Source organism: Lynx rufus, unplaced genomic scaffold (assembly GCF_022079265.1).
Source record: "Lynx rufus isolate CCGP_SWC_20201006 ecotype Redwood Valley unplaced genomic scaffold, mLynRuf1.p SCAF_22, whole genome shotgun sequence".
Taxonomy (NCBI): domain Eukaryota; kingdom Metazoa; phylum Chordata; class Mammalia; order Carnivora; family Felidae; genus Lynx; species Lynx rufus.
Genome location: NW_025814837.1, coordinates 22,449,863 through 22,477,352, shown reverse-complemented (window position 1 = coordinate 22,477,352; position 27,490 = coordinate 22,449,863). Strand labels below are relative to the sequence as shown.

The following is a 27,490-nucleotide window of genomic DNA, read 5'->3' as shown; positions in this document are numbered from 1 at the left end:
AACCCAACACTATAAATTAATCCACAGAGTAGCACCCCAGCAAGCATTCCAAAGTCTAAACACTTACAGAATGGCTATGTTTATAAACTACAAAGAAGTTACCACAAATCAGATTACATATAAGGATCTGGCCAATGGTAATGTCTAGAAAATGGAGGAGGAACATTGTAAGAAATGGGAGGAAAAGAAAGAATTAAGAGAAATTTGGAGGGAAGAATTTGGTATCTGCAGAAATATGAATGAACAAAGGAAAAAAATTCAAGATGGTTTTGAGTCTTTGCTCTAGAAGACTTGATAAATGGTCATATTTACCAGTAAGGAAAAATTTAGAGGGGAAGGAAAACAATCATTCCATTTTAGCTGCAATGCCCCACCACTACTACATCAAACTCAATGAGTAGAGGTGGCCCATAGGGAGCTAGAACAGATACTTGAGAGAATAAAAACAGCCAGAGGTAAGGATTTTTGCTTCACTGACAGAACAGTTAAGGCTTGGATCACTTAAGAGAAAAGTATAAACAAAGAGCAGCATGACTTGAAGAAATATCCACTATATGGTCAAGGATAGTAAGAAGCACCACCAAAGGCCAATGAAACAAAAGGAGGGAAAGACCTAGGAATGTAAAGTCACAGTAATCAAAGCAAGAACTTAAACAGGGAGACTTTCTTTTTCATATGACAGCAGGAATGATGACTAGCACAACTAATCTGGAAGGCAATTAAATTTATATCAAATCTTGAAAATGAACTACCTATTTACTCTATAATTATATATTTAGAAATCTATCTCCAGAGAAAGAATTACAAGTTCATTCAATATGCAAGTATTTAAACACTTACTATTTTCAGCCATTATTCTAGGGATAGAACAAAACAGACAAGAGTCCTAATCTTGTGGAGTTAACATTCTAATTAAAAGATGGAAGAATCAGGGCGCCTGAGTGGCTAAGTTGGTTAAGCATCTGACTTCAGCTCAGGTCATGATCTCACTCCTGGTGAATTCAAGCCCCACATTAGGCTCTGTGCTGACACCTCAGAGCCTGAAGCCTGTTTTGGATTCTGTCTTCCTGTCTCTCTGCCCCTCCCCTGCTCACCCTCTCTATCTCAAAAATAAACAAACATTAAAAATTTTTTTTAAAAGATGGAAAATGATGAGAGAGATGGAAAATGTAATATAATCATAATCATGTTAGAAAGTTGTATACGTGATGGAGAAAAGAAAGAGCAAAGAGACTAACAGTAAAGGCACAAAGGAAATACAGTTGCAATCTTAAGCAGGTTAATTTTTGTTAAGAAGGTAATAAACAAAACTTCAAAGAGGTGAGGCAATGAGACAGGGCCTATCTGGACAAAGAGTATTATAGGCAGAAGGCCCTAAGCTAAGTATAGAGCTGGAACTGGGGTAAAACGAACAAGCAAAAAGAAGAGGTGAGACAAAGGCAGAGAACTCACAAAGCAGCGCTACAAAGGCCATTTAGATGATTAAAAAGACTTCGGCTTTTATTCTCAGTGAAATGGGGAACCATCAGTGTTTTCAGCAGAAGAGTAACACAATCTGACTTCTCAAACCTTACGTGGACAGGCATGAAAAGATAGAAATGAATTAAGAGTTCACTATATAATCTAGGTGATGATTCCTCGAGATCAGGTTTAAAGAAACAGAAACTGTCATTTCTAGATACACACTGAGGATAGCGCCAACAGAACTTTCTGACAGACTGAATGAAAGATCAATTTGATTTTTGGCCTAAGCAACTAAAAAAACAAGTGATAATCAATTTGGATGGGAAAATTATGTGTAGTTAGGATTCATTGATCAGATCAGGGCTCCCATCTTAGGTTTTCTAGCGTAGATAACATATGGGCAGCTGCACAGACAAAACTGGGATTCAGGAGAGAAGTCTGACATTATTATCAATATTTAACTAAAAACTACCATTTCTATCACCTCCATTTAGGAGTCACTGCCATAAAGATGGTATTTAGAACAGTGACATTGGATAGGATGACTAAATAAGATAAGGAACCAAGGAACTAAGCCCTGAGGCACTTCAAGATTAAGAAGGTTGAGGAGGGAGGTCAATTATATCTCAATTAAAGAAAAGAAGAAAAAGAAGAAAAAAAGAAGATGGAGAGAGAAGACTACAGAGAAGACAGTGAGGTAGAAACAAAATAGAGTATGGTTTCTCAAAAGTTAAGTGAACATTATTTTATCAAGGAGGAAGAAGTGATAAACTGTCAATGCCTTGAGTAAAATGGGAACTGAAAACTGATCATTGGATTTAGTCACTGGAGACTTTCAAAGTGTAAGTACAGGGGCAACTGGGTGGCTCAGTCAGTTGAGCATATAACTCCTGATTTCAGCTCAGGCCATGGCCCCAGGGTTGTGGGATCAAACTCCCTGTTGGGCTCCTCACTGAGCATGGAGCCTGTTTAAGATACTCTCTACCACTCTCCCCTGGCTCGCACTCTCTTTAAAAAAAAAAAATACAAGAGAGTGAAAAGGAGAGAATGGGAAGAGGAGCGACACTACTGACAGTAAATACAGTCAACTCTTTTACGGAGTTTTGCTGTAAACTGGAACAAAAACTGGGCAGTAGCTGGTGTAAGTAAGTATGATGTTTTTAAGATGGGAGAAATAAGATGGTAGCTTTCTTGTATATAATGAACATCAGAGGTAATAAATATAACGGTTAGGAGTTCAAGTTCGGTAGTTCTTCCTCTGCTAGGGTTCAAATCCTGGCTCCAACACTTACTAGTAGGGTGGCCTTTGTCAAACTACCTAAAATCTCTTAGCCTCAGTTTCTTCTGCAAAGTAGGGTCATTACCTAACATTAACTACTACATGGGATTAAGGATTAAATGAGATAATGTTCATAAAGCATTTGGCACAGAGCCTGCCACTGCAGCTGACAGGAGTAATACCAGTACTTCAGGTGAGGATGTGTACAAAGATTTAGACAAAAGAATATTCAGTCATGTGTAACATAAAAAAGACTAAAAATGTCTAACAGTAGAACACTGTTCAAAGAAATTTATGTAAATAATGTATAAACACTAAAAACAAATATACACCGACATATTTATTAAACATGTTCATTTTATTTTAAACAAAAAAGTAGATTAAAGAAGTATGCACCATATAAAACCACTAAAAAAGTTATGGAAGGGTCGGAAATGATAAACACCAAAGTGTAAGTGGTAGTTATATCTGTGTGGTAGAGATATGATGTTCTCTATGTTCTTTTTACTTATCTATGTATTCTAATTTCCTACAAACTATAATGCATACAATGAGAAAAATATTTTTAATAAGTTTATAATGAATATCTAAGTAGTACTGAACACACTGGCAGGATCCAGACAGAAAAGACTCTCTAAATCAACTGATTTATATAAAGGTCATTAGCAAACAATCCAAAGGTAGGATAAAAAGTGGTGAGAAGTAATGGTAGAAAGAAACAAGAAATGCAGACCAGACCAAAAACCACTTACTTGTGCAGTTCAGGTATACAAATTTGTAACATGAAAAAAAATTTTCTCAATTAGGAGAGGTCTACAGGAAGCCAGGAAGAATAAATCAGAGTATACAAGAGATGGAAAGATATGTAGGTACAATATTTCTTATTCGTTAAAGTGGAAGAAATTGTAATACTAACTAGATTAGTTTTAAAAGAGAGGTATCTTTACTCTGAAGAAGACTTAGAAAAAGAAACATATTGTGATGAAGAGGTTGAAGCAAGGAAGTTCACAATGACCAGTCATATCTTCTAGTAAAGTAGAAATAGAATTTTTAAAAAGTGAAGGAATGCAACATGTGGTCAAGGGATAAAGTATAGTAATAGTTTGTCAAAATTAGTACAGATGTAATACTTACGCAAAGGATTTTGTCCTTCACTTGCGTAATATTCATACATGCCACTTTTAACCAGTGTGTCATAGTGAGGTAGGAAGTCAATTCGTTCTTTTGTAGCTGTAAGTAGTAACTGATTGACTGACTGTAGCAGGTATAGAGTGACTCCATCTTTAACAGTGTCATCTGTAATTAAGAAGTAATAACTTAAGTGCTACACTAGTATCAGAAACACAATGAATTTATAATTCTGAATATGCAAATTATATCTATAAGATATCTTTAGAGATGGTACAGGCAAACCCTCACACAATGGATCTATCTATAAATTCAGTTGTGTTTTATTAAGGACAGTACAGTGGAATTGGCCCAAATATTTCCACTCATCTAAAACACTCAATTCTTTTTTTTTTTTAAAGGTATTTTTTTTTTTTTTAACGTTTTATTTATTTTTGAGACAGAGAGAGACAGAGCATGAACAGGGGAGGGTCAGAGAGAGGGAGACACAGAATCGGAAACAGGCTCCAGGCTCTGAGCCATCAGCCCAGAGCCTGACGCGGGGCTCGAACTCACGGACCGCGAGATCGTGACCTGAGCCGAAGTCAGCCGCTTAACCAACTGAGCCACCCAAGCGCCCCTAAAACACTCAATTCTTAATAAGTTAAACTATCACAGGAAATCAGACAAAGAACTAAATTCAAAAGTAATCAAGCACAAAAACTGGCAGGTCCTGGAATCTAATTGGATAAAAAAAAAAAAAGATAGTGGGGGACACCTGGGTGGCTCAGTCAGTTAAGCGTCCGACTTCAGCTCAGGTCATGATCTCACGGTTCGGGAGTTTGAGCCCCGCATCTGGCTCTGTGCTGACAGTACAGAGCCTGGAGCCTGCTTTGGATTCTGTGTCTCCCTCTCTTTGCCCCTTCCCCACTCACACTCTGTCTCTCTCTCAAAAATAAACAAACATTAAAAAAATTAAAAAAAAAAAAAAAAGATAGTGGAAGAATCTAAATTGGTGAGAATTAACTTCTTGAGGGCCCATGTAAAAGAAATGTGGCCAAGTATCACACAACATCTCATCTTCTGCAGCCGTAAATGACAACTATTTTTCTATAATCTTGTTTGAAAAATATGACCTCTACACAAACTGAGCACATATAATCAGTTTCCCCCTCCACTCCACGAAAGTAACCAAAATTATCAATAATTTTAGATGTTTATCTGTGTAATAAAATAGTTACTGCCCTATAATATACTAGAATATACTAAATATAAAAGCATCAATTAAACACTGCTTACCAAAATTATCACAGGTAATTTCTTTCCTACTTGTTGTTGTAATAACAAATTTCTCTTCAGGTGAAATGCCAAGTGTCTATCCAAAATAATAGGAATAAAATCAATTATTACACAAAGGAAATAAATACATCATTCAAATTCATAAGAATATGAAAATATTGATAGTATATCATAACCCTGTAACAATTACTGTATTTGCCTAAGAAATGTAAGTCTTGATATTTAAAAATTTTTCCTCTGCATAATTAAGGACAGCTCTACCTATTAATTACCTATTTGCTTAACAAGGTTGTTTTTTCTTCTACTGGCATATAAAGCCACCTAGGAACATGATGATTAGACGAAATATTTCAAAAGAGTTTTAATATGAGCAGGGCCTCCTAGGCAAAAGGCATGCTATTTCATGTCAACACATAAGTAAACTCATTTGAAGCAAAGCATTAACACTTATGCTCATATAGATTAAATACTTAAACACACGAAAAGTACTAGAAAAAAGGAGAAGTTAATATTTATAACACAGAGGTAAGAATAGCCATGCTATGCAGGATTTTCTGTATTAAAGAATCTCTTTAATCTATTATAACCCCTTCCAAAAGAGTAACTTTAAAAAATTAAGGCTAATTATAAATTCTGAGAGGGAATTCCAACAGGAGACAAAGAGCATCCTTAGGAAACCAAAAGCCTTCCTGAAACAAGATGAAGATCAACAAAGAGAAAAGAACAAAAAACCACGATCAAAAGGAAAAAATACAAATGAATGACCAATGAACATACAAAAAATAGACATTTTACAACTGATCAAAAAATGACAGTAAGAAAAATGAGTTAACATTTCCATTAAAATTTTACCTATCTTTACAATTAAAAGACATATGCTCTTTCTAAAATTAAACAATACAACAATGTATAGTTAAGTGAAAAGACTGACCTCTGCTTTGAGTAATGATGGACTAATCTTAGACCAACTTTGCCACCGGGGTGGGACGGACAACTAGACTGATGATACTCACTCAAATCTTCAATAGCGATACTAAACCCTTATTGGTTCCCACTGAAACTTGTTAAAGCACCAACTCCTTATTCTAAACACTGACTAAAGGGAAAAAATAAAGGGGCGCCTGGGTAGCACAGTTGGTTGAGTGCTCTAGATCTCAGCTCAGGTCATGATCTCATAGCTCCTGAGTTCCAGCCCCTTGTAGGGCTCTGTGTTGATGGCATGGAGCCTGCTTGGGATTCTGTTTCTTCTCTCTGCCCTTCCCCGCTTGTGTGCTCTCATGCACTCTCTCTCAAAATAATTAAACTTAAAAAGAAATTAGGGGAAAAAACACAGCATTTATCCTGCCTTTTTGGTACCAACTCTATTTAGGGGTAACCAAAGAGCTCTAATTGATGAGGCAAAGTTGTTATTTAGAGAATTCCAGCTAATAAATACAGGAGGAATGGCAATCAAAATATCACCATTAATGGATGAACTATCAGATCAAATTTTGTTATGGAGGGATCCAGGTGAAACCACCTGAATCCCACCTGAATGCTAATATGATCTTAGCACTGCTAAGAGTGGGAGAAATATTGGTTTATTACATGCCTCTTGATACAATGTAACATAAAGTACCAGCACCACCTACCCATGAGGTATTCTTTGCCTCCATACCTCAAAGAAGTTGAACCTAAATTTTGCTTATAAACCTTTAAAAATAACTTGTTTACAGGACATATGGAGATAGAACAAGTTAAATTACACCATGAAGGAGCACAAATCCATAATGTGCACTATTCAAGAAAAACCTGCTTGATTTCTTCAACAGGCAAAGGTCAAGAAAAACTGAGAGATTGGGGAAAGACAGTTGTGCTGAAATGCTCTAAATTCATAATATAAAAAAACAAATTCAACATGAGGACCCTGATGGAATCTTGATTTTAAAAAACCAATTATAAAAAGACATTTTGAAATAATCAGAGATACCTGTATATGAACAAAGCTATCAGACAATATTTTAAGATGTTAATTTTGATGGTGTGATCACAGAAATCCATGTGAAAAGCTAGGAGCAAAGTGAACCAAGAACTGGAATATGCCACAAAAGACAAAAATGATACTTGTGTGGTAAAATACTTGGTAACTGTTGAATCTGGATGATGAGTTAATGTGGGCTCATTATACTATTCTCTCTTTATGTTTGAAGCTTTTCGTAAGAGAAATGTGTAACATAAAATATACTATAACAGACCAGTGGAAGAGAACAGTGGATCGTGATACAGACCCACACATATATACATGGAAATAGGAGGTGACATTATAAATTGGTGCGGAAAGAATAATTTCAATGAATGATACTGAAACTAGATAACTGCATAAAAATAGGTAAAATAAGATCCCCATCTTAACATACAAAAAAAGAAATTTCAAGAGAATTAAAGATGCTGTATGTTAACCCAAATTTTAGAGGAGAACACAGAGGAATAATTTTGAGAAGACAGAGAAAAGGATTTCTGAAAATATACAAAAAGTGCAAGCCATAAAGGAAAAAATTAGAAAATATGAAGATACACTCATCCTCACTAGTAGAGAAATTAAAACAACTTATTCCCATGAGGTCGGCAAAAATTTTAAGTCCTGATAATATAAAGTACAGGTCTCCACACAGGGAAACTGGGCCTATACACTATTAATAAAATGATAATTAGGGTCACCTGAATGGCTCAATCGGTTGGGCACCCGATGGCTGAGGTCATGATCTCAGGGTTTGTGGATTCAAGCCCCACACTGGGCTCACTGCTGTCAACACAGAGCTCACTTTGGATCCTCTGTCCCCTTCTCTTTCTTCCCCTCCCCCACTCATGCTCTCTCAAAAATAAATATTTATTAAAAAAAAAAAAAGACTGATAATCAATACAACTATATTGAAAAGCAATCTGGGGGTGCCTGGCTGGCCCTGTCCGAAGAGCATGTGACTGATGCTCTTGGGGTCGTGAGTTCAAGCCCTATGTTAGATACAGAGGTTACCTAAAAAACTGTAAAAAAAAAAAAAAAAAAAAAAGAAAGCAATCTGGTATACTTTACTAAAATTAAAGATAGTCATATCCTATGGAATTCCACCCTACAGAAATGAAGCTATGGACATAAACTGATGGGGAATAAAACTGTACTTGTTTAACAAATAAACTGGCTTTACAGACCTTTATTAGTTTTGTGTAATGAGTCTTTACTTTTTAGTTCAGTACTACTTTATTTCTACAGTGCCCAATTGCTAGATCATGTGCTTATGTACCCTGCAGAATAAAGTCTGTTCTTACAGTTACTGAAAAACTATGTGCCAAGTTGAATTTTTAAGATTTACATGCATCTGAATTATATCTAATAATTCCATACACTCTCTCCATTAATCTGTTATTATTCAACTAAGATACTAAGCTTTCTTTTGTCTTCCTTACCTATAATTCTGTATATGAGAATTATTTCTTGAAATCCTAATTTTTCTCAATATTTTTAAATCTTTGATATTTGGCAAATATAAATTACATTTTTACATAATTCATTTTGCTTTTATTCAAGACGGCATATCCTTCTCTCTCCATATTTTTAGTCTAAATCCTATCTTATCAAGACATAAACTAAAGTCTTTCATGTTTTGTATTAACCTGGCCTTGAATACAGATACACTTACTCTGCCTTTCCCTATACAAAAGCAGAATAACATTCTATTTGGGCAAGAGACTTGATTAGATTTTTTTTAATGTTTATTTATTTGAGACAGAGACAGAGAGAGAGAGAGAGAGAGAGAGAGAGAGAACGAGAATGAGTGGGGGAGGGGCAGAGAGAGAGGGAGACACAGAATCAGAAGCAGGCTCCAGGCTCTGAGCTGTCAGCACAGAGTCTGACACGGGGCTCAAACTCACAAACCTTGAAGTCATGACCTGAGCCGAAGTGGGTCGTTCAACCAACTGAACCATCCAGCCGCCCCTAGGTTTTTTCATTTTTATTTAAAAAAAAATTTTTTTTTCAACGTTTATTTATTTTTGGGACAGAGAGAGAGACAGAGCATGAACGGGGGAGGGCCAGAGAGAGAGGGAGACACAGAATGGGAAACAGGCTCCAGGCTCTGAGCCATCAGCCCAGAGCCTGACGCGGGGCTCGAACTCACGGACCGCGAGATCGTGACCTGGCTGAAGTCGGACGCTTAACCGACTGCGCCACCCAGGCGCCCCAGTTTTTTCATTTTTAAAAGAATACTTTGATCCCATCGTTTTCTGGGTTAATTGGTAAAGCAGACAGATCTGCCTTTAATGGGTAATAAAAATTACCTGCCTTCCATCTCTTTAGGTCACCTTCAAGCTACCTGTTGTCCAACCTTCCTCAAAAGCCAATTTTAAATATTTCTTAACGGCTAACTAAATTGAGTCCATAAAGTCTTCAAATGCTTTAAATTTCATCCATAGATTAAGTCAGAAACTACATACTGCGATGCACTGTTCTGAAACTCTGCAAACTAGCCTTTAATTTGTCCTTTGACATTATACCTAATGTGCAGGTTATGTCCCTGAATCACCCACAGACCAGTAACACCCAAACTGCACGTGAGTGAGAAATTTCTAAGAAAAAAAAAAAAGAAGAAAAAAATTTGAGGAGTGCCTGGGTGGCTCAGGTGGTCAAGTATCCAACTTTGGCTCAGGTCATGATCTCACAGTTCGAGAGATCAAGCCCCACATCGGGCTCCATACTGACAGAGTGGAGGCCGCTTGGGATTCTCTCTCTCCCTCTCCCTGCTCCTCCCTGACCCATGCTTTCTCTCTCTCAAAAATAAATAACTTAAAAAAAAAAACTTAAAAATATCCGAGTGGTTACTGGTTAAAGCAGCTTGCATTACCCTAAATAACACATACCCTACCTTGCATTAAAGGAAATGAGCAGCAGCCTTTCCTCTCTTTAAGGACGTTGTCCGTATTATGAGGATTCCAAAGGAATCTAGGGAAAATTATTTCTCAAATCAAAGCTTTGCTTCACTAGCAAACGGAATGTTTTTATTTTATAGACACTGTAGTTTTTCTATCAATTATCTTTCCTTGTTTTGACCTCTAAGAAACTCAAAGCTGATTTCAAGGCTAAGCAATGGTGGAAGATATTATCAAAGTTTATTAACTCTCTTCAGGTTACTATTTTATTCCTTCCTATACCCACTTTTGCTTCTTTTAATCTTCTGGAAAAATAATTTTTTTTAAGATTTTAAGTAATTTCGGGGCGCCTGGGTGGCGCAGTCGGTTAAGCGTCCGACTTCAGCCAGGTCACGATCTCGCGGTCCGTGAGTTCGAGCCCCGCGTCAGGCTCTGGGCTGATGGCTCGGAGCCTGGAGCCTGTTTCCGATTCTGTGTCTCCCTCTCTCTCTGCCCTTCCCCCGTTCATGCTCTGTCTCTCTCTGTCCCAAAAATAAATAAACGTTGAAAAAATTAAAAAAAAAAAAAAAGATTTTAAGTAATTTCTACACCCAACTTGGGGCTCGAACCCACAACCTCAAGAGCGAGAGTCACATGCTCCACCAAATGAGCCAACCAAGCACCCCCATCTTCAGAATTTTTCTAAAAAAATTTTTTACATTTATTTTTGAGACACAGAGAGAGACAAAACATAAGTGGGGGAGGGGCAGAGAGAGAAGGAGACACAGAATCCAAAGCAGGCTCCAGGCTCTGAGCTGTCAGCACAGACCCCGACATGGGGCTTGAACTCATGAACCGCGAGATCATGACCTGAGCAGAAGTCAGACACTCAACCAACTGAGCCACCCAGGAGCCCCCCAGAATTTTTAATATGTGTACCCTATGTACCAAATTTTTTTAAAAGGAAGAGAGTGATTCATTTAACAGCTATAAACTAACTAGTGGTAAAGCTCCTGCCCTCAACAAGCATACAGATTTTTTTAAGTATCATGGTAGAGTAAGGTGCCATGGTAGAGTAACAACGTATAGTGGAACCACACAAAGAAAAAAGTAAACATTTCCTCAAAATTGGAGATGGAGAGGAAGGTTTGCATACTTGGGACTTAATGTCTGGATATATTCTGAAGAGCTAGCCAAATGAATCATCTTCTATGATTCTGCAAGGCCACAAGGGCTCAGGTGAAGTCAATAGCTGCATATCACAAGTGTAAGGGATTCTTCCAAATCTATTCCTTCCTTTTTTTTTTTTCAACTTTCTTCTTTCCTCTTGACTGCTCCCTTTTTCCACAAAGTGAACTTTTCCCGAATAACAGTTTAGAATACATAATACTTTCTAGCACTACAAATACTTATTAGTTCAAGTTTTAATGAAAAACTTTTACTTAGTGCATTATTTTGCCTCCTCCCCAACAAGGAAAATAAAGGCTGTAGTAAATAACGTGGGCACTGTGGAGGTTTTTTTAAATAAAAATACAAGCTTCAGAATCAAAGAGACCTAGATTTAACCCTAGTTTCAGTGCTTATTAACTGTGTAATCTTGGACTTAATTCAGTAATTTAATGCAGTTCTTCATGTAGGTAATGGAGGCAAGGTTATGGGATTAGGTTACATAATCTAATGATGCTTTAAAAAATAAATTCTGCCGGGCACCTGGGTAGCTCAGTCGAGTAAGCGTCTGACTTCGGCTCAGGTCATGATCTCGCAGTCCTCAAGTTTGAGCCCCGCATTGGGTTGTGTGCTGACAGCTCAGAGCCTGGAGACCGGTTCAGATTCTGTATCTTCCTCCCTCTCTGCCCCTCCACCCCCCCAAAATAAACAAACATTAAAAATTTAAAAAAATAAATAAATTCTGCAAAAAAAGTTAGCCTTCCATTCTTTTTCCTTAACTAGTTCTTCCCTCTCCCTCTGATCAAATTTCACCTTTGTCTCTTCCAACAGAAAAAAGTGGGAAGGAGGAGGAAAGAATTAGTCAAAAGAAAGATTTTGTTTGGTTTTCAAATTAAGATACTGAAGGAATGGAATAAATATATCTATTCCCTATAACAACTTAATTTGAGGCAAAGTGGTATAACAGAAAAAATATGGGTTCTGGGTTTGAATCCTAATTCAAGACTGTACTGTTCTACTTAAGTGAGTCACCATCTCTAAAAGTGAGTTATCACTTCTGTAATAATACTTCCCCTAAATAACAGTTACTGACACTTTTCACAAGGGAGAATTTATTTCTAAAGAGGGAGTGAATTAGTACAATGTTATTGAAAACAAATCTGAAAATACCTATCAAGAGCTTTAAAAATATTCCTGACCTTTGATACAGAAAATTCACTTTCAAGTTTCTAAACAAAAGAAAAAGACATAAAACACGATGTATTCAAAGATGCTTACATTGGAATTACTTAAAATTGAAAGTAACGTAAATGTTGACAAAAAGAAGGGATTTGGTTATGTAAACAGTGGTACGAAACAAACTATTTCAAACTTTGATTATGAAGACTTGCATTAAAATAGAAAAATGCTGACAATATTAACTGAAAAAATAGAATGCAAACGTGCGTCACAACAACAACAAAAAAAAAATCGGGGTAGGGTTATCTGGGTGGCTCAGTCGGTTAAGCATCCAACTTCTGCCCGGGTCATGATCTCTAGGTTTGAGTTTGAGCACTACCTCGGGATCTGTGCTGACAGCTCAGAGCCTGGAGCCTGCTTGGGATTCTGTGTCTCCCCCTCTCTCTGCCCCTCCCACGCTCGTGCTCTCTCTCAATAATAAATAAATGTTAAAAAAAAATTTTTTTTAAATCGGATAAGGATACAAAAAAACAACTCCAAGTGCTACCAGTATTTATAAATGTTATAGTAAAGGTTTCTTTTCCTCCCCCCTCTGTTCCATATTTTCTTTAATGTGCCGATTTTTTAACAATAAAAATAATGAACATAAAGAGTTCCCTTTTTGTGGAATGGTTTTGGAAACATTCATCAAAAAAAGATGAGCATTCATTCGGTTTTCAAATACATGGGAATCTATTACTTCCAGGCACGGAATGAATGCACTGTTTATAATTTTGGTATTTGCCATGTGCCAGGCACAGTTCTACACACTGGGAATAAAGCCGTGAACAAACCAGAGTCCTTGCTCTTAGGTCGCTCTTATTCTACAGATATTGATTTCAATTATTTCAGAAACTACACAGAGTTGTGTGTCTAGAACAGTACTAAATCACCAACCCCACCAAATTAAAACAATGCTTCAACACAAAGTTCTCTTTCCTTGGAAGCTAAGTAGCTTTGTAGCTTAAAAAGAACTTCATGTGGTTAAAGCAGCACAGGGCTATATCCTTTCTTTAGCTCAGGCACCACCACCGCCACATATCTAGAAGACACTTGACAGTTTAAAGTAGCTTTTCCTACACAATCAGTAGTTTTTAAAGCAAACTAACACAGTCGAGATACATATACAAATATATATAGTCACACATATACACATATCACACACACACATATATATATACACTATATATACACACACTATATATATAGCGTATATATACACACACACACACACACACACACACCCTTCTTTGATGTTTCACAGCTACCCACAGACACCTTTCGAGTTAGTTCTAAAACTCTCAAGGGCTACGGTTCAGAAAACCAGAAGGGCAGCTCCACCTGCGAAGCTAACTCGGACAAGTGCTTCCACCAGGGAAAGAAGGACCTTGCCAGGGCGGGCCCACAAACCTCCTTGACAGGACGACCGGGGAAGTTATTGGATCATTTAATGAACCTGAGGTAAACCGACTCCAGGAATTTCAGAACTCCCAACCATCGCAAGTCATAACAGAGCCATCGGGTTACAACTCTGTTCTCTATTTTAAAACAAAAGTAACTCACGAAAGAGACACAGTGACTTTTCCCTCCTGGAAGATGGGTTTAGAGTACTAAGGGCTTAGAGTACTAAGGTCGCCACGGGCCAATTAAACGCGAGGTTAAGAAATCCCGGGCAGCGAGGGCACCCCGACCCCAACCCCGTAAAAGGGCAGGGGGAGGCCCACGGAGTTGCTGTTGCTGGCTCTACACTCCCAGGCCGAGGCTGGGACCAGCCCAAGGCTTCCAGCCGCCCGGCCACGGGCATGGCGGGCACCCGGCAGAGAGAAGCCAAGGCCGCAGAACTAGGGCCAGGTGACAGGTTTATTGCCCTTGGTGAGCAAGTTGAGTGTCTCGTCACCTTCCCAACCCAAACTCTACCCGCGCATCCCTCCTCGGACCCTTGGCGTACCTGACACACAGAGGCGCGGAACCTTGCGTAGTCCGAGCGCTCCTCGACCTGCAGCACCCGGTCCCCGAGCTCGGACTCCTTTTCCCGCCGGTCAAACAAGTACACCGTCCTGCAGCCGTCGCCTCCGCCGTCCTCTCCAGTTCCCACCGAGGGCCCGCCGCCGCCCGCCGCTGCCATATTGGGGGAAAGGAGAAAAAACGGCAGCGCCGGCCTCTACCGCGGCCGGCTCGGGGCCGAGGTGCAGGCTCCGCTCGGCGCCTTTAGCTCCAGCCCCCGGGGCGGCGCGAGGCCTCTAGCCCGGCGCGCTGCAGCTCCTCCCTCAGTGGCGGAGGCGGCGGCCGAGCAGCGCCGGGCGCGAGGATCACCCGGGAACCGATTCAAACGAGCTCCTGCTCCTGCACACGTCACTTCCGCGGCCCGTCGATCCCGGGGAGAAGGGGGCGCGCAGCGCGCTCTCCGTATGGCCGGGACCCGCGCCCGCCGCCTTCCACGCGAGCTTCGCAGTGCAACCCACGACCAGGGCCGCCGCCCGGACTGTGGCGCAGGAGGAAGAAGGGCCTTTCGCGGCGCACAGGAGGCGGGGCGAATCCGGCAGGCCGCGCGGGCGGGGCGGGGCTTCAGCGACTGCCTCCCTGGACCCGCCCCTTTCGCCCTCCAGAAGTTGGGAGGGAAGCGCGGTTCCTTGTGGGCGCCTGCGCTCTGGGGGGCGACCCATTTCCCAAGAAGAAGAGCTAGTGCGGAGACCTGCGGCAGGGGTCTTCCGAGTGGTTGTTTTCTCCTGGCCGAGAATGTCCTGGTACATTCCCGCCTTAGCGTGACCCCAACCGACTCTCCCTGGCCTCGAGCTCCCGGGGCTGCGGCGGTGGTGCCCGGGCCAGGGCTGCGTCCTCTGCGCCCTGGTCCCCTGAATGCGGAGGCTGGAAGAGGTCGGGCTGGCGGGCCTCGGGCGTCGCTGGGTGGGATTTCCTACGTAGCGAGCACGTGTGTCCCCACGCGGAGAAAACAGACGCCCAGGCACCTACGCCACCTTTTCCACCCCATTTGCTAGTGGTTCTTTGTGGGCTCCAGTGTGGGCCACTGAGACAAAGCTGGTCCCTGAGAATGTCCGAACCGAGATTCTGTGACGTCACTGTGGCCTTCCCTCAGGCGGCCTCTGAGGGTCCTGAAATGTCTGCGATTCTAAACCTTCCCACTGAACTGGCCAGACCTTCACCGCAGCGGTCTTGTTGCCAAAAATTGTGAATGAGAACACCTATGCCAAAGGATTAAGTTACGTAATTTTAGCAAAATGCTTACCATATAGTCTGCTTTCATAAAAGTCTTTATTGCCTTTCATTAAACATGCTTACCGCTGTAGTGCCCTAACTCAACAACAAATAAAAATGTCATTGTTGGGAGGACTCAGTCATTTATTCTCCAATTCTTTTTTTTTTTTTAATTTATTTATTTTTGAGAGAGCGAAGGAGACACAGAATCTGAAGCAGGCTCCAGTCACTGAGCTGTCAGCACAGAGCCTGCAGGCTCCAACCCACAAACGGTGAGATCATGACCCAAGACCAAGTTGGACTTAGAGCCACCCAGGCGCCCCTACTCTCCAATTCTTAAAAATGTTTAGTGAATATTTTGTACTTGAGAGTGACATTTAAATTCCCAAATCCCAAAGTAGCAGACTGGGATTTTTCAATTCTCCAAAAATTTCGGGTAATTATTTAGTATATTTTCCGTTTTACTAGGTTTGGAAAGATCTTCATGGTTAATTATATAGATGGATTATTATCATTAGTGTATGTTATAAGCTTAGATTTGCTTGTTCCAGAATCTTGGGGGAGGGGAGTGGCTAGACTTAGGATATTAAAGGTAGAACATAGTACGAACAAGAGTGTGAAGGCATGTATGTTTGGGGAACATAATTAGGACTGGAAGTGGAGAGAATAGAGCAGTAGATAGTGGGAGATATAGTTGGCAAGAGGCAAGTTGTGGCCAAATGCCATTAATGTTCTTGAAGGGAGAAGTAGGAGAAGGCAGACCAAAGTAACCTCTAACTCCTATGGGATTTCTTTGATGTCATGTTTTACTTCACAAATTCATGTGAACTATTTCCTTCTATAATGTAATAGTCTTTGATATAAATATCTCGAGAAAAATACAAATTGAATAAAATTCTTAGCTAATGGGTAAAACAAATTGCGTTACTCTTTCATCAAATTGAGATTAGGGCCCGTTCATCATCAGGGGAGTCCCATTTCTCTGTACAGTATAGATATGTGGATACGAGCAGAAACTCTTTTCACGTCTGTAGAAGAGATTTCAAGATAATTGCCAAGAGGAGAAATACAAAACTGCCAGAGAAGTGTACTATAATATTATGGGCAACTATTGATGGAAGTATTGATAGTATCTTCTTCAAAGGTCAAGTGTGAATCAGTCTCATGTGCCAGTATGGTAACCTGAATAGCCTCAGAACCATTTCCATAACTTGTTCTCCAGAGAAACTCTCCAAATAGCTTTTCAACAAAAAAAGATGAGTTTGTTCTTTATTCAATTTGAAAAAAGTTTGCAATGACCCAGTATCACAACTAGTTCTCTTCAACTGACTCAATTTTTATTTTCATTAGCCATCTTACCATATAGACTGTAAATAAGTGTTCCTTTACCATTTATCTATTGCTGTACAACAATCTACCCCAAAAACTAAGTAGCTTCTTGCACAGCTCTCCAGGGCCCACCCTCTGGGACATGGCCCCCATAATCTGAAATGCCATAGACCCAGACTGGAGCTTCTGGAAGGCAGTGAATAGTATAACTCTTCAAGCCCACAACTAAAAATGGCCTCCAGTAACACTACATTGCAAAAAATGGGAAAGAGGGACGCCTGGGTAGCTCAGTCGGTTAAGCCTCCAACTCTTGGTTTTTGGCTCAGGTCATGATCTCACCTTCCTGAGTTTCAGCCCTGCATTAGGCTCTGTGCTGACTGGGCAGAGTCCATTTGAAATTCTCTCTGCCTCTACTCCGCTAGCCCTGTCTTTGTCTCTTTCAAAATAAAAAACTTTTTAAAAATGGAAAAGAAACAAATGGAAGAAGTAAAAGAGGGGCACCTGGCTGGCTCAGTTGGTTAAGCATTCAACTCTTGAATTTGGCTCTAGTCATGATCCCAGGATCGAGGAATGTGGGAGGGAGCCCTGCGTCAGGCTCCGCACTGAGAATGGGGCCTGCTTAAGTTCTCTCTCTCTCTCTCTCTCTCTCTCTCTGCCCTTCTGCCCCCCTTCTGCTCTCTCTCTCTCTCTAAAATAAAAAATAAAAATAAAATAAAATTTAAAAAGGAAGAAGTAAAAGAGTTGAAGAGCCTAAAGATTTGGTGGTGGAAAAAGTATGGTACCGATGTGTAGAGAATGGGAGGGTGGAGTAGTTCTTTAAGTGGAAGAGATTTACAGATTCTGACAATACTTGAAAACCTGAAGAAAATTTAGATCATCCATAGTTAATCAAACTTTTTTTAATTCTCAAAAAGCCATTAAAGAAAAAGGACAAAGAAAATCTTTATCTGACAGTGAATCTGATGATAGCAAATCAAAGAAAAAAAGAGATGTTGCTGACTAACCAAGATGTTTTGCCAATGGTCTTGGTCCTAAACAAATAGTGTCATAGACAACAACAAAGAATTAATCTTTCTCATGAAATGGAGAGATGCAGATGAGACAGACATACTGTTGGCAAAAGAGGCAAACATGAAGTGCCCTTAAATTGTAATTGCTCTTTAAAAAAAGAGACAAACTCTGCATTCTTGTCCAGAAGATGCTCAATAATTGTACATATATATATATTTATGTACATATATGTACATAATTGTACAATAATTGTACATATATATATATGTCTTTTTTATGAGTATTTTTTTTTGAGAGAGAGAGCAGGGTGGGGCAGAGAGAGGGAGAGAGATTCCCAAGTAGGCTCTGCACCATTAGCACGGAGCCAAACGTGGTGCTTGAATCCATGAGCCATGAGATCATGACATGAGCCGAAACCAAGAGTTGATTGTTTAACCAACTGAGCCATTTTCATTCTTAAGAAAATCAAACTTAATCTGTTCATTTTGAGTAGTATTGAGAGAATTATTGGGTTGTTTTTGGTTTTTGCATCAATAGCACTGGTTACTTTGGACAAATAAAAATGAAGCTATAGTTGCTTCATTTATCAGAAAAGAACACATGATACTGTTGTATATTATTCTATCTGCATTAGAGAACAGTTTTTCTAAATGTTAAAAAAATGCCCATAGTCATCACTGAATCAGAACTTATGTTTAACCTATAATGGCTAAGGACCATTCTGGGTATTTTGTTTAAGTGTTTTTGTGTGTATACATAAATACAAGTGTAAATGGTTGTTAATGGGGTTTTGTTTTTGTTTTTGTTTTTTGGGTTTTTTTTGGGTTTTTTTTGCATTCACCAAAACAAAAATAGCATTTTACAACCATGAGTAAGTTCATGTTGTTTCTGGGATGCCATCATTCTGAGCAACCCAAGAAATAGATAACTTCAGGCTAAATTGAAAGTTTTCTGAAGCCAGAAACTCTCAACCAAATAGATGATTCTATAATTAATTAAACAATTTAAAGTAGACATCACAATTCCTACTTTATCTATAGTTATATAAATGTAACAGTTTATTTGCAAAACTCCCTGAAAGGAAAAAATTTTATCACTACCAATAACCTAACCACTCAGGGGAGAAAACTAAACAAATAATGGTGTTTTTTAATAAGCCAAACAAGGCTTAGTTAAATGGGCATTCAAAGTTCTTCTTAGAGAACCATTCCTTTACAAAAGGTTGAAATCCTTGTGTTATATTGATTGAAAGATCGTAATTCATGGAAAGTGTTCATGAAACCAATCAGATGATGAGAAATGTTGCTGTTTTGGACATACTGCATAAATGAGCAAACAAACTTTTGTAGTTTAAACTATTGATTTGCATATTTTTCCTTTACCCGACCTATTCCTTACACGTAGGTTCAGTCTTTTCAGTATTTGTGTTACTGGTCCAGCAGAAGTCAGGAAACACAGTAACTCTATAGTAATCAGAATGTCATTCAACTGTGTATTGCTTACTTTATTGTAAATATTGGTAAACAGTGGTCAGTAAACAGTTTTACATTTAAAAATCTTAGTAGAGGGCACCTGGGTGGCTCAGTCAGTCAAGTGTCCAACTCTTGGTTCTGGCTCAGGTCATGGTCTCACGGTTTTGTGGGTTCAAACCCTGCATTGGGCTCTGTGCGGGCAGCGTAGAGCCTGCTTGGGATTCTCTCTCTCTTCCTCTCTCTCTGCCCCTTCCTTACTTGCCCTGTCTCTGTCTCTGTCTCTCTCAAAATAAATAAGCTTTAAAAAAATAAAAAATAATTTAAAAAAATTTTAAAAACTTAGTGGTTTCAACCAGGAGCCATGTATTTACTCATGATTCTGAAATTTGGACTCAACTTCACTGGGCAGTTCTGCTGGTCTCACTTGAGATCACATCTACAGCAGAAGTCACCTAGCAGCCTGACTGGGGCTAAAGTCCACGATGGTCTCATTCACTTGGCTGGCAGCTGAGACTATTGGGAACTGAAGCTCAGTTTACCTCTACTAGGCATCTCTAATGAGCTTGGTTTTCTTACTTGGCTGTCACAGAATTTCAAAAGGAAAAACTCTAATGTGCAAATGCCTGTGAAAGCTCTGCTTGCATTGCATTTGCTGATGTCATTTGTCAAAGCTAGTCATATAGCCCAACTCCTGAGTGGTCCTATCCCACAATACAAGGAAGCTTACAGAAATCCCTGCTGATTCTGGGTTAGTGCTATTGTCTGTGTACTGTGATGAGACCAGTTTGATAAAATATTACAGGTCTAAGACAGTTGGCAGAAAGAAGGGGGAGAAATTACAATCTTGTTAGGATTTGCTGATGAAGTTAAATTCTCCTCAAATAAAAATACCTAGAATATAAAGAGCAAGGAAAGGGAGTTTTTGAATACTCCTATCTTCCCAACAAAATTTTCTTGTAAGTTTATTTGAGAGGGAGTGTGTTAACCGTGTGAGAGTGGGAGGGGAAAAGAGAGGGAGGGGCAGAGAGAGAGAATCCCAAGCAGAGGGGGAGGGACAGAGAGCAAGTCCCACCCTGACCTCATGGAGCCCCATGTGAGGCTCAAACTCATCAACTGTGTGACCATGACCTGAGCTGAAATCAAGAGTCAGAGGCTTAGCCAACTGAGCCACCCAGGCAGCCCTCAAAAAACAAAATTTTTAAAAAAATTTTTTAACGTTTATTATTGAGAGACAAAGACATAGCATGAGCATGGGAGGGGCAGAGAGAGGTGGAGACACAGAATCTGAAGCAGGCTCCAGGCTCTGAGCTGCCAGCACAGATTCAGGGCTCGATTCAGGGCAATTCAGGGCTCGAACTCAGAAACTGTGAGATCATGACCTGAGCCGAAGTTGGACACTTAACCTACTGAGCCACCCAGGTGCCCCCCCAATTTTTTTTAAGTACACTTCTTAAGGTAAAGAAAGGTAAGGACAATTTCGGTGACTCAGACTGAGTTCAGACTTTGACAGCTAAAATTGTTTATGACTCTGAGCCCCAATCTACCAGGTTGGTAGAAAACATCTGGAGGTTCCTTTGTTTCTAGTTTTAACAAATTCCAAGTTCTGGGGCGCCTGGGTGGCTCCGTCGGTTAAGCGTCCGACTTTTGCTCAGGTCATGATCTCACAGTTCTTGAGTTCGAGCCCAGTGTCGGGCTCTGTGCTGCCGGCTCAGATCCTGGAGCCTGCTTCAGATTCTGTGTCTTCTTCTCTCTCTGGCCCTCCCTCACTTGTGCTCTGTCTCTCTCTGTCTCTCAAAAATAAAAAAAAGGTAAAACAACAACAACAACAGCAAAAGTTCCAAGTTCTGAGTAGGGGGGAGAGAAGCTCATCGTTGTCACCATGGCCTCTTTAGATCTGATGGCTTCCTGTTGCTTTTGTGCTACCTCGAACATGGGAACCACTTGCAAGGCTTTGATCTCATCTGCTCAGGTGTGCTATATAGGTAGCTAGGAGAGTTGGGAGTACCCGCTCTTCTTACCAGCCCAGAGGGAATCTTTCTTTAATTTTAATTTTTAAAAATGTTTACTTATGGGGGCACCTGGGTGGCTCAGGTCATGATCTCACAGTTTGTGGGTTCAAGCCCCATGTTGGACTCTGCGCTGATAGCTCAGAGCCTGGAGCCTGCTTCAGATTCTGTTTCCCTCTTTATCTCTTTGCCTCTCCCCTGCTTGTGCTCTCTTTCTCAAAAATAATAAATAAGTAAATAAATAAACAAACTCTTTTCAAATGTTTATTTATTTTGAGAGAGAGAGAGGGAGAGAGAGAGAGAATCCCAAGCAGGCTCTGCATTGTCAGCACAGAGCCCAACACAGGGCTCAATCCCACGAACCGTGAAATCATAACCTGAACCAAAATCAAGACTCAGATGCTTAACCCACTGAGCCACCCAGGTGCCCCTTTAATTTTAATTTTAATTTTAATCCATCTCTCTTCATCTTTCTTCAAGGTACTCTATCTATCCCTAGAAGTCCTTCACTCATTTTCATCCCCTCTCCAAAGCCCTTTGCATTCCTCTAAGAGCTTAGGTCTTTAGAAAAAAAGTTCCCAGGAGGGAAGTATCTTTTCTACTCTGCACCTTGTTTCAGTTATCTATTGCTGTATAACCAATTACCTTAAAACCTAGTGGCTTAAAATAATAATCTTTTCCTTTGTTTCTTTTTTTAAGTTTATTTATTTATTTTGAGAGAGAGAGTGTGTGAGCAAGTGGGGGAGGGACAGAGAGAGAGGGAGAGAGAGAATCCCAAGCGGGCTCCACACTGCTAACGCAGGGCTCAAACTCATGAACTATGTATGAGATTGTGACCTGAGCCAAAACTGAGAGTCGGACGCTTAACCGACTGAGCCACCCAGATGCCCCCAAACAACAATATTTTTCATTTTCTCATGATTCGGCAATTTTGGCAAGGCTTGGTGGAACCAGATTTCTCTGCCCCTGATGGTATCAGCTTGGGCAGTTCTTTGAGGAGTCACATCTAAGATGCCTTACTCATATAGCTGGCAAGTTGGTGCTGGTTGTTTGCTGGGAGCTCTGCTGGGCGTGTTGGCCAGGACCCTCAGATCTCTTTCTCAACTCTTCCTCATGGCTAAATTAGGATTTTCATAGAGGTGGTCTCAGTGTAGTCAGACTAGTGGCTGACTCCCCCTAGAGCACAAAAGTGGAAGCTTGCAAAATTGAAGGTTTAGGACTGGAACAGCATTACTTCTGCCATACTCCATTGGTTAAAACAAGTCATAGGGCCAACCTAGATTAAAGGGAAGGGATGATACCACAGGCAAGAATATGGGAGAAATGGGTCTTTGAGGGCCACCAAAGTAATTGTGACAAAGTTCTCCTGGGGCAAGAAATCACACAGTCTGCTATTTTCTTGAATTACAGTAGGCAGTTGGTGGGGTTGGTTATGGGAAAATCAAAGAAGGAAAAACGTGTTAAAATAAGCTAAGATCTCAGAATATATCTCCAGCCATATAAGCCTTTCCCAACTTTCTCCTGATATATTAGCTTTAATTTCCATGTCACTTAAAGAACCAACTTTGAATAAAACACCTTAAACATTTTAAATTAACGGTTTGATTGTGTTTTCACCTTTTGATAATAAAACATTGATTAGTATTTCCTTCAAAACAAATCTATATAGTTGCCAGGACCATAGGGCCAGCAGCACCCTGGCCTGGGCCTCTGAGCCTTGTAGCCCTGGTCACACTCCATCCAGCCTATTGCCTGGGGGGCTCTGCTGGTGGGAGGAGGACACCACGGCTAGAGAGGTCTTAAAACTGGACAAATCTATCCAGCAGAAAAAGATATGTCACTGAAGAAGCAAAGAAGGTCCCCAGATATTGGACTGCCAGCACTGTAGCATTTTAAAGACCCAGGATTCTTGTTTGAAGCAGAATAACCCTTCTCAGACTCTGCCCAGGATAAATTAGCGGCTGAAGAAAAAACAAAAAACAGGGGCACCTGAGTGGCTCAGTTGGTTAAGCCTCCGACTTCGGCTCAGGTAATGATCTCGCGGTTCGTGAGTTCGAGCCCCGCATCCGGCTCTGTGCTGACAGCTCAGAACCTGGAGCCTGCTTCGGATTCTGTGTCTCCCTCTCTCTCTCTGCACCCCCCCCCCCACTCCTGGTCTGTCTGTCTGTCTGTCTGTCTCTCTCTCTCTCTCTCTCAAAAATAAATAAACATTAAAAGAAAAAAACAGCTGTGAAGAAGAAAGGTACAAGAACACATGCAGACTTGGGGGTGCTCCAATGAATGAGGACACAGATTTGGAAGGACTCAGTTATTCCTCAAGTATTCATCTCTGCTCCTTCATCATGTTTAGGGAGAAAACACATGTTTTGTATGTCCTCATTACAGCAATGGGTTTTACATAAACTATCTTATTGAAGTGTCACACCACCCCAGAAAGGCCGTTTTACAATTTAGCAACCTGGAACTCAAAGAGGTTAGTCAATATGTTCAAAACTTATACCCAGACTGGCCCCAAAGCTCTGCTACTTGTTCTTCCAAATATTCTTTAACTAAAGGAGATGGGGTACCTTTGCCACCAGTAGGAAATTCCCCATGTCTGTCATCAATACCAGTCAGCTTTTGTTCCTGTAACAAACATTCCAAAAATATCAATGATCTTTTTTGAGAAAACACTTTCTGTATTGATGTATAATTAACATAGAGTGTTATATTAGTTTCAGGTGTGTAATATAATAATTCAACCATTCTATACATTTCTCAGTGCTCCACACGATGAGTGTACTCTTAATCTCCTTCACGTATTTCTCCCATCTCCCCCCCCACCCACTGCAACAGTCTCTTCTCTGTATTTGAGTCTAGATTTTTGTCTCTTTTTCCTTTGTTCATTTGTTTTGTTTCTTCTATTCCACATATAACAGTATATATTACCTAAGTTTCTGTTAAAGACATGTGTAGCCACCACTCAACTTAAGAAAAATAGTATTCCTGATATTTTGAAGGCCCCTCCCAAAATAACATCTCTTTACTACTAAGGTACTTTCTGTTTTGAAATGTGTAGGTATTCACACTCAGATATCACCTCACGCCAGTCAGAGTGGCCAAAATGAACAAATCAGGAGACTATAGATGCTGGAGAGGATGTGGAGAAACGGGAACCCTCTTGCACTGTTGGTGGGAATGCAAATTGGTGCAGCCACTCTGGAAAACAGTGTGGAGGTTCCTCAGAAAATTAAAAATAGACCTACCCTATGACCCAGCAATAGCACTGCTAGGAATTTACCCAAGGGATACAGGAGTACTGATGCATAGGGGCACTTGTACCCCAATGTTTATAGCAGCACTCTCAACCATAGCCAAATTATGGAAAGAGCCTAAATGTCCATCAACTGATGAATGGATAAAGAAATTGTGGTTTATATACACAATGGAGTACTACGTGGCAATGAGAAAGAACGAAATATGGCCCTTTGTAGCAACGTGGATGGAACTGGAGAGTGTGATGCTAAGTGAAATAAGCCATACAGAGAAAGACAGATACCATATGGTTTCACTCTTATGTGGATCCTGAGAAACTTAACAGAAACCTATGGGGGAGGGGAAGGAAAAAAAAAAAAGAGGTTAGAGTGGGAGAAAGCCAAAGCATAAGAGACTCTTAAAAACTGAGAACAAACTGAGGGTTGATGGGGGGTGGGAGGGAGGGGAGGGTGGGTGATGGGTATTGAGGAGGGCATTTTTTGAGATGAACACTGGGTGTTGTATGGAAACCAATTTGACAATAAATTTCATATATTGAAAAAAAAAGAAATGTGTAGGTATTTTTTCCTTTTGTTTATGATAGGTTATTTGGTTTCCAAAAGTTTTTGAATTTTGTATAGTGTAAAGGAAAAACAACACTTGCTGTGTGTCTCCTCTACTTTCAATATCCACTACAACACTACCTCACTTCTGGCCCTAGATGTGTGTTTCCCACATAGCAAGCAGTTCTGCAACACCAGTAGGGCACGCTACAGTTTAATTAGATCCCGCAGGTGAAGGGTTCCGTCCTACAGGGCTGCCTCCTTTCTGCTCTTCAGATGCTCAATCACAAGTCCATGTTGTCACCTGTGCTTCGGACACAATGGCTATTAATTGGAGGTTTCCACTACCCCATCCTTGGGTTCAATTAATTGGTTAGAACAGCTCGCAGAACTCAGGAAAACATTTACTTACCAGATTACAGGTTTATCATAAAAGGACATAACTCAAGAAGAGTTAGAGGGAAGATATGCCTAGGGCAAGGTATGGGGGAAGGGACATGGAGCTTCCATGTTCTCTCTCTCTCTCTGTCTCTGTCTCTGTGTCTCTCTCTCTCTCTCTCTCTCTCTCTCTCTCGGCTCTCCACTGTCCCAGAACCTCTGTGCCTTCATCAATGCAGAAACTCTCCAAACCATCCTTCTGGGTTTTTGTGGAGGCTTCATTACATAGGCATGATTGATTAAATCATCAGCCATTGGTGATTGATTCAACCTTCAGTTCCTCTCCCTTCCTAGGAGATGGGTGGGGGGTGGGTGGGACTGAAAATTCCTCCAATCCTGGTTGTTTCCACTGGCAAACAACCTCCATCCTCAGGGCTTTCTAAGAATCCCCTCATTAACATAAACTCGGAAATAGTTGTAAGGGGATTGTTATGAATCTCTCTTACCACTTGAGAAATTCTAAGGGTTTTAGGGCTATGTGTCAGGAACAGCAAGATCAGATATATATTTCATATTATAAATCACAGTTATCACATATACTTTTATATAGTCTTCTGCAACTACTTTTTTTTTTTGCTCGAATGTTTGTGACATTCATTCATGCTGATGCATGTAGCTGTAGTTCATTCTATACAATATTTCTTGATATAATATAATACATTTTTTCCATTCTATCAATGGACATATTATTATTATCATTATTATTATTTATTATTATGTTGGAGACCCATTTAATGTGGTCGTTCAAGGCCTGGGCAGAGTGGAGAGTACCCAAGAATTGGTCAGGCAGGCAAGGTGGGTGGGTGGCAGGCCCACACCTGACCCCCAAAGGTGATGCCAGGAGGGGGCTGATCCAGGCACAACAAGGGGAGGCCCAGATGACCTGTAGGTCAGCCCTTGAGAAGCTATCTAAACCAGGTGATGAATGCCTAGGCCAGAGCCTAGCCCAGGGAGGTAGGGTTGGGGTTGGTTAGGGGCTCCCAGAGCCTGGGGGCTGGCATCACTAGGACCCTCCCCCATCTGCTGCTGGAACCCAAGGCAGAACTCAACTATCAAGTGGGACTCAAGCAGCTCCTGGAGGCAGGGGTGGAGGCGTTCATTTTTCCTCTATATGGTCCAGACAGGAATTGATCTAGTCCAACATGGCAGCATATCCTGCTTCCCTGAAGCTGTTGTCCCCTCTGCTGTGTTTACCTCCAAGGGATGCCCAGGTCCCCACTGGGGCCAACTTTGTGGGGCCACACAACAATGGAGGAGCACGGTGACCATTATGCCACCAGCCACTCCTGGGAGGAAGATGGACTCAATAGATGTTTTAATTATTTCTAGGATTTGGGTTTCTTGTTTGTTTCTGCTTTTTAAAAATCAGGCTTCTTTGAATATTTGTGTGTTATGTTCTGACTTTCTTATGCAATGGATATACCGCATAGAATATATATCAAGTGTCATAGAGTATGTGTACTTATAAATTTACCAGATAAGGCCAAAATTTTAAACAAGACTATAGAAGAGTTACTGCCCACTCCCTTCCCTTGTCAACACTTAGGAGTGTTTTTTACTTGAAATTTTTTTTGTCCTGGGGCACCTGGGTGGCTCAGTCGGTTGAACGACCGACTTCGGCTCAGGTCATGATCTTGCAGTCTGTGGGTTCGAGCCCCGTGTCGGGCTCTGTGCTGACAGCTCAGAGTCTGGAGCCTGCTTCGGATTCTGTCTCCCTCTCTCTCTGCCCCTCCTCTGCTCATGCTCTGTCTCTCTCTCTCTGTCAAAAATAAATAAACATTAAAAAAATTAAAAAGAAATTTTTTTTGTCCATCT

General features: G+C 40.6%; 1 protein-coding gene and 1 pseudogene across 1 annotated transcript in view; one reads left to right on the top strand and one right to left on the bottom strand.

The window, feature by feature from the left end:
* The window catches only part of SMCHD1 (structural maintenance of chromosomes flexible hinge domain containing 1), a 159,045-nt gene extending 144,169 nt beyond the window's left edge, over positions 1-14,876 (bottom strand). The window contains exons 1-3 of the mRNA XM_047087085.1: positions 14,358-14,876; positions 5,150-5,225; positions 3,878-4,039 (exon numbers count right to left, since the gene is read on the bottom strand). Of these exons, the coding sequence (XP_046943041.1) occupies positions 3,878-4,039; positions 5,150-5,225; positions 14,358-14,534 (415 nt within the window). The 5' untranslated portion in view covers positions 14,535-14,876. The remainder of the gene's footprint in view (positions 1-3,877; positions 4,040-5,149; positions 5,226-14,357) is intronic.
* A 2,306-nt stretch (positions 14,877-17,182) lies between these two features.
* LOC124517557 (chromobox protein homolog 3-like) lies at positions 17,183-18,160 on the top strand (annotated as a pseudogene).
* The last annotated feature ends 9,330 nt before the right edge of the window (positions 18,161-27,490 follow it).